At 46.9% G+C, this 17,810-nt stretch overlaps 1 protein-coding gene across 1 annotated transcript in view; it reads left to right on the top strand.

The window, feature by feature from the left end:
- Window positions 1-348: 348 nt before the first annotated feature.
- The window catches only part of LOC308520839 (uncharacterized protein), a gene marked incomplete at its 5' end in the record, with an annotated part of 195,016 nt that continues 177,554 nt past the window's right edge, over window positions 349-17,810 (top strand). The window contains 2 exons of the mRNA XM_081093557.1: window positions 349-390; window positions 1,171-1,576. Coding sequence (XP_080949683.1) covers window positions 349-390; window positions 1,171-1,576 — 448 coding nt within the window. The remainder of the gene's footprint in view (window positions 391-1,170; window positions 1,577-17,810) is intronic.

The following is a 17,810-nucleotide window of genomic DNA, read 5'->3' as shown; positions in this document are numbered from 1 at the left end:
GGGCAGCGCTTCACTGCTTCCTCAGCACATGCCAGCGCCCATTTTACAGGGGGGATTTATGATCCTTCTCTCAGTAGAGCGAGTCAAAGTTTTATAATATTCATTAAAAATCAGCACCGCACGTAATAATATGGAATACTGCCTGCACACAGGGGGGCCGAGTTATAGGTGTTCAGGGAAACGCGGCATAATTTCCTGGCCTTGGCGGGGTAAATGTGCAGGCACCAGCATTATACTAACACAACCGTCTTTTATTGCAAATGTTCGTTCAGTCTAAGCCCTAATTACTTTCTGTAAAATCTTAACCACCATCAGGCTTTCTTCTGACAGGACAGCCGCAGCCGCACCATGGCCTTCAAGTGCAGGAGCGACACCCAGGCAGCCTCCAGAGCGAGAGGCAGGGCTGGACCCCTGTAGAGCTGGAGGCTGAAGCTGGGGAGACGGGCTTTTCACTGACGCTCGGAAACTTCTTGCTCCCCCTCTAAAGCCCTGGTGTGGGGGCTTAGAGGCGCCCTCGGTGGGGCACACTGAGGCCCTCCACCAGCACCCAAAGATCCCCATCCATATTGGGCCAGGAGCTACTCTTCTTCGCCCCATCCCCACCCCAAAGGGTCAGCTTTGTGGGGACCCGTGTTGCATCTTTTCTTGTCCCTCCTGGGAAACGCTAGACCACGCAGCAACCCTCGGTTTGGAGGTCTGGCTCCCTTTCCAGAGTGTTGTGTGCCCAGAGCTCTGCCCCCTTCGTTCGTGCCACACACCAGCCCTCACCACACCACACGCCACACGACCCCAGCCCTTGCCTTTCAAGTCCCCCCCCCCCCCCCAAGAGTCCCGGGCCGGACTGGACGGAGCCAGATGGTCAGCTGGGCCCGGAGCAGGGGGCTCTCCCGGCCGCGCGGCCACACAAAGCGGGGAGAGCCGCGGCGGCGGCCGTGTGAGGCGCGCCCCCTCCCGCGAGCCGGCGGAGCGCGCGTGCCCGCCCCCGCCCCCGCCCCCCGCCCCGCGCCCCGCGCCCCGCGCCCGGGCCCTCGGAGCGCCATTCGCGGAGCGGCTTACGCTAGTCGCCAGGCGTACGGCGCCCCAGCGGCCGGGGTGGTGCGCTGCCCGGCTCCCGTAAAGTTATTGTGAATGGGGAGCGGTGACGTCAGCGCCCGAATGTCAACAATGTAGCGATTGAGAGTGTGGGCGTTCCGGGGAGAGCGCGAGCCGCGCGCGGAGCAAACAGCGCCGAGCCGCCGCCGCCTCAGCAGCCGCCGCCGCCGCGACCGTGCACGCTCGGGCTCCGATCGCTGCAGCGCCAGCGCCAGCGCCAGCGCCCGCCGCCGCCCTCGCCGCCCGCCTGCCCAGTCCCGCGGCCGCCGGGCTCTCGCGCTCCCCCGACCTGCCCTCGACCCTTCCCCTCCCCCCTCCCGGCACACTCGGGGAGCTGGGAACCAGCTGCCATGTGATGCGCGTCCTCTCCTCCAGCTTTCGGTGACCCCCGAACCGCCCACCGCGCCGGCCGCCGGGAGGGGGCTGCGGGCTGGGAAGACGCAGAGAAGAGGAGGCGGAAAAGGACGCAAAGTTCTCTGGCGAGGTGAGTCCCCGGGCCCGGGCCCGGCGCCGGGCGGGGTGGCGGGGTGGCGGGGCAAGTTTGAGGGGGCAGTGGGTGCGCGAGGAGGCGTGGGGAAGCGGCGCAGGAAGGGAGCCGCGGTCTCCCGGCGCGCAGCCGCCGGCCGAGCGCCCTGCCGCTTTTATGGCTTTTTCTAGGAACGGGAAGGCGGTGGGAGCCGAGCGGGCGGACGCGCCGCAGCGACCGTGCGCTCCCTCGCCTGGCTGTTTACGGCGGGCGAGGCGGCATTGTATTTTGTTCGCGTCGACGGGTGTTTTGGAACAGTAGGGGGAGGAGGAGCAGAGGGTAATAAGTCAGGCGTGGGGAGGGCGGGCTGGAGGGAGGCGCGCGTCTGCGGGAGCCGGAGCAGCTGTCAGACCCACGGCCCTGCTCCCGGCCCGGCGAGGCCCGGACGCCCCGGCCCCCACACCGCGATTTCCTCGCGGGGCCGGATGGCCTCCAACCTGCCTGCCGCGTCGGTGCCCGGGACTGCGCCGTGAGCACCGCGGCCGCCGCGCTTTTGCGCTCAGCTGTCAGTTGCCGCGGGGTATCCGGAACCCCTGAGACTGGCGGGGCATCGAAGCCCAAGTTTAGAGTCCCGAGAAGAGTCAGGTTGGGGCCTCGCAGCGCAGACCTCGGACCGCACGCTGCGTGGAACCCCTCCTAGCCAATGGCCAGGTTATCGGAATGCGTCCCTGAGCAGGCAAACCGAGAGGCTCGTGCCATCAGAGAGGGTCATCTTGCAAGATCCTGCATGAAATCAAAGTGCAACACACACCCCCTTCTCTCTCCACACACACTTCAGTCTACAAGCCCCAGCAGCGCAATCTAAGGAAAGGGGCTTATCCAGGGGACACCTTTCCATCTCCCCCTGTGGAGGCGCCGCGTGGGTCTCACCCGGTGGGTGCTCTGGCGCCGAGCGCCCCTGGAGAGGGCGGTGGGCGGTGGGCGGCGCTCATGGACTACCCCAGCTGCCCACGAGAGGGGACTCTAGCGAGCTTCTCGGTGACCTCGGTCTGGCCGAGGATTTGCAGGAACCCGGCCCGCGGGAGGAAGCTGGCAGGGCCGGGTGTGTGTCTGTGAAAGCGGCCGCGCTCCCCTGACTCAGTGGGTCGCGGATACGCGGGGTGTCCCCAGCACTCTTTCGTGTGTGGGCGAGTTTGACAACTTGGGGGAAGTTGGAGCCCAGCGCTGTCGGGATGGTGTAGTCTGTGGCCCAAGAAGGCGCTCCTCGCAGCTCGGAGACCCGCGGCCCCTGGGAAACCAGCGGGACGAGGCTCCTTCGCCCCGACAGACTCCCCGGGGACCCGCGGACGGCGAAACGCGGCGCTCCTGGGTTTTCACTTTCTGTCGGGTGCGGCCGCCCCTCGCCCTCCGTGTAAACGTATCTGTTGAGTCTAACTAAGAAGGGTAATTGCTTTAGATAAAAATCCTTTCCTGCCTAGTGGGAACCTTGGCGGAGATGACGCCTAATGAGGTATTTTGCGTTTGTCTGTTGAGAGTAAAATTAGAGATGTTCACTGATAGCGGTTTTCTCCGGCGCTAAAATGTAGCCTGTAGGACAGGCGTGTCGAGCTGCGAAGGCTCCGGCTGACATGAAGGAGGCTGAGCGGGAAAGGCTGCGGCTCCTTCGGCGGAGAGGGCTGTTCTGGTGAGACAGAAAAAGCCTTGCTTAAAATGTGAGATTGCCCCACCCAGCTTCTCCAGCAGCGCTCCAGTAAGCGGCATTTTTCATTCTTGCAGGTAATAATAAACGGGAGTCGAAATGACATCTTGTTAGAATTAGTCTTTAGTCTGTGAGAGCGATTGCTAAATTACAGTGTTGCCTTCAGACTGCTCCAGTGAAAGGCCTGTCAGCATTTCCATTATAAATTCAGTTTTTAGGAGTTTATAATATCACCACAGAACTTTGAGTGGCTGAAATGTTGAGTGTGGGTTTTTTTTTTTCCTTCTAGTGTTCTGGTTTTAAAAATGCACTGGGGGGAAAAAATGCATTGATTGCCCACTTCCATCCTATTTGCTATTCCGGAAACTTCAATATCATTCAAACAGGAGTCCCAGAAATGGAAGGCACAATCATGGAATAAAGTACTTTTGTTAAAGCATACTTTATTTGTGTAGAGCAGTAATTTCATTCTGGATTTTGGAAGGCTTTTAGGTTTGCCATTTGGTAATCATAAATGTGTTGAGTTGATTCTTCTGGTATCTGTCGACTCTGCAGGTGGATTGAAATGCCAGCTCGTATTGTATATGCCAGGGTTATATTGAGAAACAGTCTCCTCATATATGCGTATGTCTGAACTCATCGCTGAATTATGAACACTCCTGTTAGTTACTTCTCAGTTCTTTGTGTGTTGCCTGTGATGATCTGCCACAGAGAAGGAGTAAGGCAGAAAGGGAGGGCGGGAATCTGGACACCTTCCCCTCCCCCCACTCACTTTTCAGTATTACTAGTGGCTGGGAGAAAGCCATTTATTCTTTCTATTGAATTATGCCTTTAAGTCAGTGTCTTCAGGCAAGTCCCTCACCTCTGGCTGCTGTGTGAGGGGCTTAATTATTTGCAAACTGCCTTGAAATCCCTGGATGAAAGGCACTGCCTAAGTGCAGAGTATTGTTATTCAGATATGGAATTTAATGATCCATTACAGTTCATCAGGAAAATGCACTTTGCAGTGATGGTAGGAAATGTTTCTACCTGATAGAGGGTAATAATAACTGCTTAAAAGTAGGTTCAGATTACGGATGAGACAATTAACTCTAGCCATGTGCTCTTCAATTTGTTGCAATTCATTTTGTGATCAAAGTGAGTCACAGAGAGCCAGATGGTCAGGTTCATGTTCAGATCTCTCCTAGACCAGCCCTTCACTTCTGGGCCCGCTGTCTGCACAGCCGAGGGGACTTACTCATTAGTGCTAGTGAATTTGTGATCAAGGCTCCAGTGATGCCAACAAAAGGGCTCAGATCAATCTGTATTGTTGGGAGCAGTTTAATTTTACTTGGATTAACTTGTGCTTCGTGTCCCTGGTATGGATCCAGCCTTCACCAGGGAAGAGAGAGCTCCCAGTGGCTCTCCAGCTCAGCTGTGCAGGGGACCACTGCCCTACTTTTTGTACCTGAGATTTCAGGGGCTATGGTGTCTGCCTTGTTGTAAATGCTGGCTGATGCTGAATGAAAGACAGAACAGTTAGATAACTAAATACCCTCCCTGTTTGGCTGAGGGGGTGGGAAGCAGGACCAGCTTCATGGACATGTGACCTGCACCATTGCACAGAGCTCCTCCTCCCCCTCATCTGCTCCGGAGGACCTCACGCTGGATCTAATCTTCCACTGTTGTCTTCTTGAAATCTTTGATAATTCTTGAGCATGGAGCCATTCATTTTTATCTTTCACTGGTCCTGGTGAGGGAGGGGGCATAGGCTGGAGTGGCAGGTAACCGATACTCTGTCCCAGCTTCTTTTTGTTGACTGTTGCCAGGCAGGAATGGGTGGGAATACTGGCTTCGTGTTGCTACATTGTCTGATTTTTTTCCAAGGGAAGCTAGATACCTAGACTTTTATGTGGAATCCCCTGATTTTTTAAAATATTGGATCAAAAATTTTAAAATGCTGGATGAGAACATTTAATGGGCTAATACATCTTATTGTTTAATATTTCTGTATGTAGCCATTTTCTAAAGGCCTGGCACATAGTAGATGATTTGTAAGTCTCCACTAAGTGAATGATTACAGCTATTGGGGAAATGGAAAGATATAAGAAAAGCAAAACTTGAATCAACATTGAGTCCCACTCAGGAATTGATAGCTTTCTTTTTAACAGAGAATATGAGTTGAAAGACCAAAAATTAATACCAGGGGTGCACCATGGGGTCCTCTGCAGGTAAATCATTCACTGCTTTTAAACCATCTGCCCTCTGTTTGGTTGTTATAGACCAGATGGGGTACCTTGGCTATTTAATGCTTGAGGATCTCCATGAAAATTTGACATTTGAAAACACCCACTAAAATAATAGCCATGATTTATTGAATGCTCACCATGTGCCAGAAACAGTGCTAACAACTTTACCTACTTGTAACTCATTGACTCCTCACAGCAATGCTGTGAAGTAGCCATGGTGCCTGTTCTGCAGAAGAGGAACCTTTTCATCATATGTTGAAAAGAATGTCATCAAAATGGAATGAGTATTTTCTTGACCAGTTCTCAACCTGTGGGTCGCGACCCTTTGGGGGTCGAATGACCCTTTCACAGAGGTCGCCTAGGACCATCGGAAAACACATATATAATTACATATTGTTTTTGTGATTAATCACTATGCTTCAATTACGTTCAATTTGTAACAATGAAATTGGGAGTCACCACAACATGAGGAACTGTGCTAAAGGGTCGCTGCATTAGGAAGGTTGAGAACCACTGGTCTAAGGGATATTTGTCATCCTATATGCACAATCTACCCCTGAGGTAATTAATGACTGGGCGTGGGGTAGAGACCATAGCATATAGAGAACCTAGTCCCTACCCTCATGTACAAGAAACAGAAAATAAAAGATGAACAGATTTGTCAAAATCTGCAATTTAGACAGCAATCACTACTTCTGCCTCCCTGTGCCTCTCCTTTCTCTGTCTGGATAGCCAAGAAGCTCCAGTGACACATGGCCCTATCAGAGACACCAGCAACTCAGAGGTCAGGGCTGGCTGCAAGAATTGGCATTTCCCCGGAAAAGGAGCTCACTCTTGGCACCCCTGGAGCTGTGTTAGGACAAGCGGCACCGAGGCCTGGGGAACGACGAAAATTGCTCCTGGATTACCAGTGACAGCGTGTGACCTATTCCTGTCCCAGCTTTACATTTTACGTAAATATTTACAAATTGTTCAAGGCCCACCTGAAACCTGACGTGAACTAAGCATTTGGTAAACTCAGTAAGATTGCCCAGAATATTACTCATTTTTTGGTTGGGTTTCTGGGGTGACATTTAGTAGAAAAGTAGTTCTTTCTTTGTCAATTCAACTTTTCCCGTCCTTTCTTGTTAATTTCAAATGTCAGTCTACCTGAAACGGAAACCTAACCTTTCCGCCAGCATGCTGCTCCGCTTCCCTAACGCTGGAAGTATCCTCAGAGTCACCACCATGTCCTTTTCAAGGACCATTTCTTTCCTAAAGAATATGGGAATGGAACCTTGTCCTGCTAGTGGCACTGCTTCAAAATTCAGGCAGGAATTTCGCCTTTGTTTTCCCTGAGCTATTTTTTTCCAAAATAATAAATCTCCCCAATCTGAAAGCATTTCACGTACTCGTTCATTGTAGTCACTGGAATTACAGCCAAAATGTCTCCGTCTTCCCCAGTGACTTCATAATCACCATTTCTCCAGCTATTCCCTGGTTAACTTCTCTTTTGTTCCTTAGCCTGATAATAAATTGTCCTTTGGTTCTGAGATGTGTGCCTTTCCTCCCTGACCCTTTTGTGCCTCTCCCGAAGGATGACGGCTGTAGGACACACTGTGATGCCTCCGAGAGCGGGCGCTTGGTTACACGCTCCCTCCCATCCTTGTGTCAGTTTTCATTTTCTTCCGAGCACGTAAATCCTGCACGTCCCAGGCCTCCCCTCCTTCTTGTTACTGTCTTCACTCCTTCCGGAGCCTGCAGCTGGCTCCGGGTTAGCCTCGGAAGAAAGCTTTTTGCGTTTCCAAACCCTCCATCGGTTCCAGTCTCGCATCATCCTTCTCTGTCCCCTCACTTTCTGCAGATGCTTCAGGAGTTTCTTCAGGACTCTCTGCGAGTCTAACCCACAGATGGCTTAGCCAGTGATGGCGAACCTGTGACATGCGTGTCAGAGGTGACACGCGAACTCATTTTTTTGGTTGATTTTTCTTTGTTAAATGGCATTTAAATATATAAAGTAAATATCAAAAATATAAGTCTTTGTTTTACTATGGTTGCAAATATCAAAAATTTCTATACAGTGGGGCCTTGACTTACGAGTTTAATTCGTTCCGTGACGGAGTTCGTAACTCAAATTACTCGTGTGTCAAATCAAAAAGTGAACGAGTGAGACACATGATGCTGGGCTGATGTGGCGTTCACTGCGCCAACTAGCGGTGGGGTATCTGAAGCTGGCTCATAACCCGAATTTTAGCTCGCAACTGAAAGCAAAAAATCGGCCGAGAGACGGCTCGTATCTCGAAAAACTCGTTAGTCGGGACACTCGTAAGTCAAGGCCCCACTGTATGTGACACGGCACCAGAGTTAAGTTAGGGTTTTTCAAAATGCTGACACACCGAGCTCAAAAGGTTCACCATCACTGGGTTAGACTCTCACCTTGGAGTTTAGAGAGGAGAGAGCCCAGCTTGCTTCTTTGCTTATTTCCATTCAGTAAATAGGAAAGCAAAGAGAAGGAACACACTCAGCAAGGGTCCTTAGTATCCCAGTATCCACAAATTGTTGGCTGTTTTTGTTTCCTTCCCATCCTGTATTCTCTTAAGCAGCGGAAGTTAATGGGTACCACCAAATGGGCCGCGTGTCCAGAAATTCCATTCTTTAGAGCAGTGGTTCTCAACCTTCCTAATGCCACGACCCTTTAATACAGTTCCTCATGTTGTGGTGACCCCAACCATAAAATTATTTTCGTTGCTACTTCATAACTGTAATGTTGCTACTGTTATGACTCGTAATGTAAATATCTGATATGCAGGATGTATTTTCATTGTTACAAATTGAACATAATTAAAGCATAGTGATTAATCACAAAAACAATATGTAATTATATATGTGTTTTCCGATGGTCTTAGGCGACCCCTGTGAAAGGGTCGCTCGACCCCCAAAGGGGTCGCGACTCACAGGTTGAAAACCGCTGCTTTAGAGGCAGATGCCTCATTCATTCACTAAACAAACATACACTGAATATCTCTTATGTGGCAGGCGTGGTGTTCGCCAGTCGTGGGCTGGTGGGGAGCAAACCCAGTCCTGGTCCCTGCCCTCAGGAAGCATACCATCTAGTGGGCGGGATGACGTTAACCGGAGAGCACCAGGTGTAACCCATTGCATGTTCCCTGAAGGAAAGGTTTCCATGCAGCAGAGGGTGTAATGGGAGCATGTGAACTGGTTGGGAGGTTGAGGCAGCACTCCGTGAAGAATTGTAGAGTGAGCTGCCATCAGGACCCATCTAAAACTTAGGGCTTCCTCTTTCTCCATAGCCTCCTAATCCTATTAATTCACTACTGTCTTTGGCCCTTTGGAGTATTGCATAAACCATGATATAACCCTTTGGGCCAGTTTGGCAAAAAATGGTTCTTGTATACAGAGTCCAGGATTGATTTATTTACCTGTGTCTTTAGAGCCTGATAGAAACAGAACTGTTAATTGCCAAGAATACTGTTCGTTTTCATACTTGGAAAAACATGCCGGTTAGCCCTCTGATTGTGAACATGTTTAGGGTCGTTTTGACAACGTTGGAACGACTAGAGGCTACACAGACATTCCCTCCCAGTTGGCTGGTATGTTAGGACCCAGGCAAGGATCTTCTGAGAAGTGTGAGTCCAGCTTTCTCTGAAGCCCCTGCTTCCCCCAGGGCACAGGGTCTCGAGGCAAGGCAGACCAAGAACGATTTTTTAGGCTATTTTTAGCACAATTTAGGAGTGTTGGCAGTGTCCATTTAAAACAAATTAACTACTGTATGTTATAACTAAAACACCTGCATTTTCTTTTTCTTTGATGATAGCTAACCTGTGTTGGGAGCTTCCTGTGTCTTCCTCAGATTAATTTATTCAGTACTGGAAACAATCCAGAGCTAGGTGTGATCATTAGAAGCCCAGGGACAGGTGTCGCCCAGCCAGTGAGTGGTGGAGCTGGGATTGGAAACGAGGTGTGTGACGCTGCAGCCTGCTCTGTAACCACCAGCCCTATCCGCCCCCTCTTTCCTCTTCTTCTCTGGAGGTTGAAGGCTCTCCAGCAGTTCTCAGAAGTGGAAATATAGGCCAGTTCACCAAAACATTGGCTGTTTTGTTGATGTCTCTCTGAAAGATAAAATAATTTCTCAGTGACCCAGCGTGAATGCATCTCCTATCTTTCACACGTCTCACTTTCTAAAATGGCATTCCTCAGGTCTAAGTGTCCATTTGGGGATCAGAAAGTGGAAGTGATGACATGTAAAGACAAAAGAAGAACTAAGTAGAACATGAGTCCCCTGGCTCTGTTCCCGAGATTTTCCTGTAGTTCAGACTCCTTCCCCCTTGTTACGTGAAAAATGTGTTTTTTGGTTTTTTAGGTTTTTTTTCTGATGAGGTAGAAAAGGTGAAAGAAACCATTCCTATAGTAGGTTGATTATTCTACTGGGAAGGAAGAATTTCATTCAGACTCAATTCCATTAGAGCTCCTAATTAGAAATATCAGCCACTAGTAACAGATAAAAGCAGGTAACCTTTGCTCTCATTCTAGTCAATTTCAGGAAGAGATTATCTTGCCAGATTAGCATGTTGCAACTCTCAACCAGAGATTTGAATGGTTTTAGAGGACTCAGCTTTGGCAGTGACCTCAGTTACCTCGAGGTAGCGGGGTCACTGTTTGGAATGCTGACTGAGCTCTGTCCTGGGCAGACACCCTCGTCTTTAGTCAGGAGGCATTTTTCTTGGGAGCTGCTGGAACAGTAAGTGTCCATTTGTAGCTCAATTTAGGAAAAGATCAAGTGCGTGAATGTAGTGTGCTTATTTTTCAGTATTTAGTTCAACTCTTGGAAATGGCTAAGTGGAGGGATGCTTAGAGTGTCACTGTTGCAAGTTTTAAGTGATTAAAAAAATCAAGCAGATGAGTGCATAAAGATATCAGTGCAAACAATGATGAGCTTAAGTTAAAGCTGCTGATTTAGTGTGAGCATTACTTGCATTGATTTGTGGAATGTCTACATGGGTTCAAGATTCCATATTATGCAAATGAATGAGTCCTGAAGAGTCAAACTGTGAAAAAAAGTTAAATGAACTCTAAAGGATATTATTACCCATTCAGCCAGAGGAAAGTCTAAACAAACTTAGATTTAACTCCTAGTTTTCATTTGTCTTCTTGGGAAGAGCCGCATCAGGGGTGGTGATCTTTGCTGCAGTTGAAGAAGCCAGGCCAGGTTTGCTCTCAGTTCTCCCAGTGGCTTCTTTCTGTCCTTACTTCTTCGCTCTGCTCTTTGCTTCCTTTTGACCATCCAGTGCCCTTAACTAGTGCCCCCCTTCCCTTTCAAAACCTCTCTCAGGAAAGGATTTTATGAAAAAAGTTTTACTAGGGTATAAGTAATGGAGCATCTTTAGTGAATTACTTCTTTGTGAAAAATCAGCATATTAATAGGAGCCAAAGCCAAGGGAATAAAACCCTAAAAACGGGAAATAATAGAATTCCACACACTGGGAGCCTGGTGATGGGAGAACATTTCTGAATGAAGAGAGGGCTGTTTATAAACCCAGCCTTGGACCGAGAATATAGGCAAGCAGATTAGAGGATATAAACCACTGCAATATTAAAGGTATAAAGGGCAGATGCTTTTTAATGTAATGATATGTTTGTTTGTCAGTGAGCATCACTTTCCCCTTGCCAGACACTGATCTACTCACATAAACCTGTATAGCAAGATTGTGTGTTATTTGACATTTAAACAGAGCTTCAGGGGAAGTCACTGGGTCTATAATTAGGAATTTTTGTCTATTAGTCAGTAGCAGTGAACCTGAAATACTCTATTATCTTTAAATGCTGAATTTTAAAAGGGGGGGGGCAATGGCTCTCACTTATCTTCATCCCCAACCCACAGTTTTATTGATAAAAACTGAGTTGATAAATTAATTTCAAAATTGGCATGCCCCATCCAGTGGATGTTGGTGACATCTGGACATTTGCAGAGGTTGATTAATAAAACCATGCTTATTTTAGGTAGAAGTGTTGCCTGCTAAATAATACCCAGTTGTGGGGAGTCTGAACTGCCTTTCATACTACCCTTCGCCCACCTCAAATGTCTCCAGCAACCATGCCATGTTGAGTTGATGGCGCCATCTAGTGCTAGTCTCTGGAACTGTCCTAATGGACTCCCCTAGCTCATGCTTCCTCTGCTGTGGGTCAGATCACTGACCTTCTATCTACCCTGATAAGAGTCTCCCCTCTCCCGTCTGTGGGAGTGCATTGGCTAGTGGGGGACTTCTCTCTATTCCTACTTTACTTCGTCTTCGTAGTTAATTATCTCCCCCATGCCTTCCTTCCTGCCTGACCCTGTTTCTTTCTGTTCCTCTCTGGTATCCCCTCTTTGTAGCCCATTTTCCTTCCTTTCTTCTCTTATAACCTGTTTAAAAATTTTTATCTTTAGCCCTAGCTGATTGGCTCAGTGAATAGAGCATTCACCTGAGGACTGAAAGGCCCCAGGTTTGATTCTGGTCAAGGGCACATGCCTGGGTTGTGGGCTCAATCCCCAGTGTGGGGCATGCAGGAGGCAGCCGATCAATGATTCTCTCTCTCTTCCTCTCTGAAATCAATAAAAAGATACATATTTTTAAAAATGTTATCTTTATTGTTGAAAGCATTACAAATGTCCTTTTTTCCCCCCATTGACTCCCTTCACCTCACACTGCCCTCCCCCCAGGCCTTCACTGCACTATTGTCTATGTCCATGGCTTATGCATATAAGTTCTTTGGTTAATCTCCCCCTCCCTCCCCCCCACACACCCATCCCTCTGAGATTTCTTATCAGTTCCATGTTTCTATGTCTCTGGATCTATTTTGGTCATCATCTTTCTTTTAACTCTTAAAAATATATGTTTTTATTGATTTTAGAGAGAGAGCAAGAGAGAGGAACATTGCTGAGAAACATCGATCAGTTGCCTCTTGCACGCCCTCTTCATTTTTACTTCTCTTACTTTTGATCCACTTGGGTGGGGGAAATAACAACTGATAAATGTAAAGATTGTTCTAATGATATGCGAAAGCCGGGACGCCACGCATGTTAAAGTGAAATTAACCATTAAGCCCTGTTAAAGAACCAGAGTGAAGCTAAAGACCTAGTCTACAGTCTCACTCAGAAGACCGTACCCTCATCTTCCTCTAGTTCAGTGGTTCTCAACCTCCCTAATGCCTTGACCCTTTATTACAGTTCCTCATGTTGTGGTGACCCCAACCATAAAATTATTTTCGTTGCTACTTCATAACTGTAATTTTGCAACTGTTATGAATCGTAATGTAAATATCTGATATGCAGGATGCATTTTCATTGTTACAAATTGAACATAATTAAAGCATAGTGATTAATCACAAAAACAATATGTAATTATATATGTGTTTTCCGATGCTCTTAGGCGACCCTTGTGTTTGACCCCCAAAGGGGTCCCGACCCACAGGTTGAGAACCGCTGCTCTAGTTAGACATTTTCTCAAACAGGCTATCAATGGTGTTTTCTTTAGTTTTGGAACTATTGTTAGAGTATCACTTTTTCTTTTTAAATTACAAATTTAACTTCTCACTCATTTTAAAATTTGAGACACTTTCATGGAATATCCTGGAACATCACGTCATTGGCATGGCATCGTTTCTATGGGAAAATGTATTCTGAGTTCCAGACAACCAGTGTTCTTGCAGATTTTTGGATTCTGTGTTAAACGAGAGAACAAAGATGAAAGACTCATAGGATAAAGCCTGAGATGTCACTACTCCGTAATGTTTGTGGGATCTGAATTAGGGTACAGGTTTCAGTCTCCCACATCAAACAATAAATTTTAAATTTCCACTTATGTTAAGCATCTTGGTATTGTGGGTTTGAAAGTAAGTCCCCTCTGAAAAACAGGAACTGTGCTTGTCTGTTACCGGTTCTTGTGGTCGATATGGCAACTATTTTGATTTTTTAGAAGGGAGGAAAAACAGTCAAATCCAGTTAAAATTAAAACCAGTTAAAATTAACTAGCTTGTGAGATTTGAACACAGCTGTTCCACACATCACAACACAGAGTGAGTTGTTTGTTTATTACCATGATTAATGACTATTTGTTGCTTCTACTACTTCTTAAATAGTCACATAGATTATTTATATTTTTGGTTTAACCTTGGAGAATAGGAACTATGCAAGGGTAGAGAGGCTCCTGTTTGCTAATTTGCATGTACCTTGTTTTTGTTTTTGCCCGGTAGGTGTGTGCACCTTCTATATGCAAGAGTAATTTAGCCTGTCAGCAGTTTCCTACCAGAAGTGCTTGCTGACTCATGCGGCTGGTGCAGTGCTCAGCTGGCCTGACTGTCAACTGCCCACAGTGCCAGCGCTGCCCTGGGAGAGCACCAGGCAGTTTAGCCGCTGGAAGGCTATTTTCAGACCTGTGGTCACTGCTGAGCTGGGTTCCCTTCTTCCAGCAGCCAGACACAGCCTTCTGGTTGCAGGGTAGACACTGGACATATTTCTATCTTTGTAGAGGCTGCATTAGAATCAGCACTTCTGAAGCTCTCTCAGGAAAATCGATTTTTACTTCATGTTAAGTTTCTGGGACTCTTTAAGGGGAGAAGGGAAAGGAGAGGTAATAAGGGAAAGGGAATGTGCTGTCATTTTCTTCTTAGCACCAGAAGGAACTTTCATGAACTTTTAACTTAGGCTTTCTTGGTGTAACCGAAACCTGACCCACTTCTCCCTGGGTGAAGAGAGTGTGTCTTGAATAGGGAAGCGGCAGAGTGGGTGCTGAGTGGCGAAACGGACATTGTTTTGTGTGGCTCCAGTCCTTAAGTAATGACAGCTTTTGTTGGTATCCGTTGCAAATTATTAAGGTTAAGAAAAACTAACACCTGACCTCAGGTCATTTTAAAGCTGGCATCTGATTTCAGAGATAGTTTTGCTGTTGTTTTTGGAGTTCAATTCTGTTTATTTTCATTGGTCAGTGTGAAATGTAACTTTTGTGAGATTTCTCATTAAGCTTCCTTTTGTAGTTACAAATTGATCAAATCAACCTAAACTGTCTTGAGAAGTGAGATCAGCTGCGGGGGGGGGGGGGGGGGGAGAAAGCTTTGCACACCCTGAGGAGATCTCCTTCTGGTCTTTTTCTTTTTCTTTTCTTTTTTTTTTTTTTTTAGCTTCAATAAGCTTTCTGCAGCCCCTTTTTGACCAGTAATAAAGAAAAAGCCAAGCCACAGTGACTGTGTAACATGATGTTGATGGAAGTTCTTGGTTTCCGCCGATACAAATGACTCATCAGTATCAATAGAATTGTGACTTCTAATAATAACACAGTGCAAGACCTTCAAAACATGTGGTTTTAGCCCGAGCTGTTAGTGAAAGGTTGGAAAATATTAGTTTAAGCATTTTTTTTTCTGATCTCTTCATTTCATCCAAGTATAAAGATGTTTTTTGTAGGTGTGATGATCACACTATTGTTTTTTCATCTTACTGTTTTTAGTTTCGTTATGACTACGGAGCCAAACTCAGATCATTTCATCATTTAGAAATCTGTGCAGTAAGCATCTCCTGACAGGGATGTGTTTTGAGGGAAATGTGGCTGAAAAGCAAATCCTCCCTGAACAGAGAAAGGAAAAAGCTGGTACAGATGACAGTCCACGGAGCGGCTTGCCTCCTACACAGCATCTATTGCGGAGGGCTGTGGTATTGCTGACTGGCCCTGTTGCCCTGTGAGTCATTGCCAGAGGATCCCAAGAGGAAGGCTCACAGAAAATTCGAGTCAGAGGAAGAGGCACGGTGAAGGAGCAACTATCACAGGAAGGAGGGTGCAGCCTCGTTTCCCCTGCTGAGGCTCACAGGGGGGTTAGGTGTATGCTCATATGTTGCAGCCTGTTTACTTGCGTCTCCATATGGGAGCATTCTTGTGTGTGTGTGTTTTGGTTGTTGTTGTTTGTTTAGTTTTGGTTTGTTGTTCCTGCAATTTGGCCAGACCATTCAAGATCATTATCTTAGGTCTGTACCACAGCAGTCTTACCCAAGAGACTTTCCTTTTTGCATTCTGTAGTGAAAGCAACCGAATTTCCAGAACATGAGACCAAAAGATACATTTACATTCATAAAGTTTTTTTCTTTCTAAACATTTCACCTTTAGCAGTGTTCTGTTATTTGTTTCCTAGCTACTAGGGCCAGAGGCCTTTGTGTCTTACTTGCTGTGTTAGCCTTGGTCTGGGAAATAAAGCTTTAAAGGGAAGCTGAAAATTAGAATTGTGTACCCCGAGAAGGAGTATATCTGCCAAGAAGGGCTCCTTGTGGTTAAGTGGTACCAAATTCATAACCGGAGGCTAGCAGCCATGGCTGATGGAGGCCTTTCACATGTACTGCATCTCAGGGAAAAGTCACAGACTGAGCTACCAAGCCTCCTGCACTGTATTTCTGTCATCCGGCCCTTACAAAGGAGTTCTTGAAATCATCTTTCAACCAATGGGCTGAGATCTGCCCCTCCCAGTCAGAACTGTGCAACCATATCCTCATCTGTATCTGCACTGACCAATTGGAATACCTGATTCTGACCAATCAGGACCATAATATTTGGACCAATCAGAAGTGTATGATTTGGATTACTCATTTGCATAGAAATGGACCAATCGGAACCAGGGCAGGCACTTTTTCTGTAAAAGATGGCCTCCTCTTTGTCTATGGGGAGTGTACTTTCGGTTTCCTCCAGAGACTACATTTCTCTGGTTTGCAGATTCTTCACTTGAATAAGGGTTCTCTTTTTGCACCTCAGGTTGGGGATATTTGTGGACAGAATTTTGTTCAGATTTTGTCAGTCTTGCCTCTTTCACACTTTTAGATGGATTTCTTTTTTTTTTTAATTTTTGTCTTGCAATCACCTCAGCATTTGGGATTTTTAGTGCTCATCCTTCCCTGTTACTCTTTTTACCCCTGTGTCTTGCTGCCCAGTAGAGTTCCTTTTCTGGGTGTCTTTTCCTTTTCCCTGTCTTGCATTTTTTTTTTCCTCTGTTTTTTCTCTTAGATTCTGTTGGCTCCTGCCTGCATGCCCACACATTTCTCACCCCGTTTTTGGACATATCTGGGCATGGGCACACACATGCACTCACTATAGAAACATACGTGTGCACCCATGTGCACCCAGACAATGCCCCTCTCTGACCCCAGTCTCTTGCTCATGGAGATACCCCCATAACAGTTTCAGCTGCTACTGTTGCCATCCCTGCCAGCAGCCAGTTGCTAGAAGGGGTCATTCAGGTGGGCAAGAAACCAGAAGGAAAGTTGGACTAGCTTCTGGCCTGAGACTAAGAATGCATCCTCAGAAGGAGGCTGGATTCTGAGGAACCAGGAAAAGGCCCAAGCGAGGCCTGGCTTCAGGGGACAGGTTGGGGATAAGGCTGGGCTCAGGGATAGCAGCAAAGGAAGACAAGATGTTGAGGTGGTTCTGCCATCCAGCCTGGAGTTGGAGACCCTGACTTGGTCAGAAATGCATTTGGATGGCATGGGGTGGTTGAGGAGAAATTTGGGAGAGAAGGAGGCTCAGAACCTTGGGTGGGAAAGAGGAATAGGGTCTTTGAACTGCCCTCTGGATATTTAAATGTTCCAACAGCCTGGTAGGTCCATGTGAACAGGTGAGAGAACCCACAGGACACAGTGAGGAGTGACCTTCCCCAGGAGGCCTTCCTTGACTGCCTGGTGGAGTTCAGGGACTTCCTTCCTTTTCCAGGAACCCCACCCCTTCCCTCTCCTTCCTTTTCTCTGTAGATTTCATACCCTCTTACATGCTGTTATGTGTTGCTTGCTTGTTTATTATCTGTTTTCCTTACTGTGACTTAGTCTCCAGGAGCTCAGGGGTCATTGTCTCCAGTGTCCGGCACTGAGTAGATGCTCAATAAATATATATTTGTTGAATGAATGGATGGATGGATGGGTTCATTGACTCTCTAAAAATCACCTATGCCTTCTTGCTGACCACAGAAGTCTAAACTTCTTTTTGGCAGAACATTTAAAGCTCTTTATAATCTGTTCCCGTCCTACTGTTTCAGATATATTTTTCACCAACGTTTTCTTCATATTGAACTTCAGTTTAATTTCTCTTGAACCAATTTATGTTTTTATTTTGTACAGTTTCCTAATGCATGAGATGTATACATTGAAATTCTTTTAATATATCCTAAAATTATTTCTTGGAGTCAGCAAGATTTGGAGGACTAGGAAGCTTTAAAAGGAGTTACATCTAGTATATGTCCTCAAAATATTGTGGGATTGGCTGAAATGGTCCTTAATTTCCTAGTTGACACTCTTTATGATTTATAGATGTCAGGTTCATCGGCTTTT

Source organism: Myotis nattereri, assembly GCF_964212035.1.
Source record: "Myotis nattereri genome assembly, chromosome: 6".
NCBI lineage: Eukaryota > Metazoa > Chordata > Mammalia > Chiroptera > Vespertilionidae > Myotis > Myotis nattereri.
Note: the sequence above shows the minus strand (reverse complement) of the source record. Positions and strands in the feature narration are given on the sequence as shown.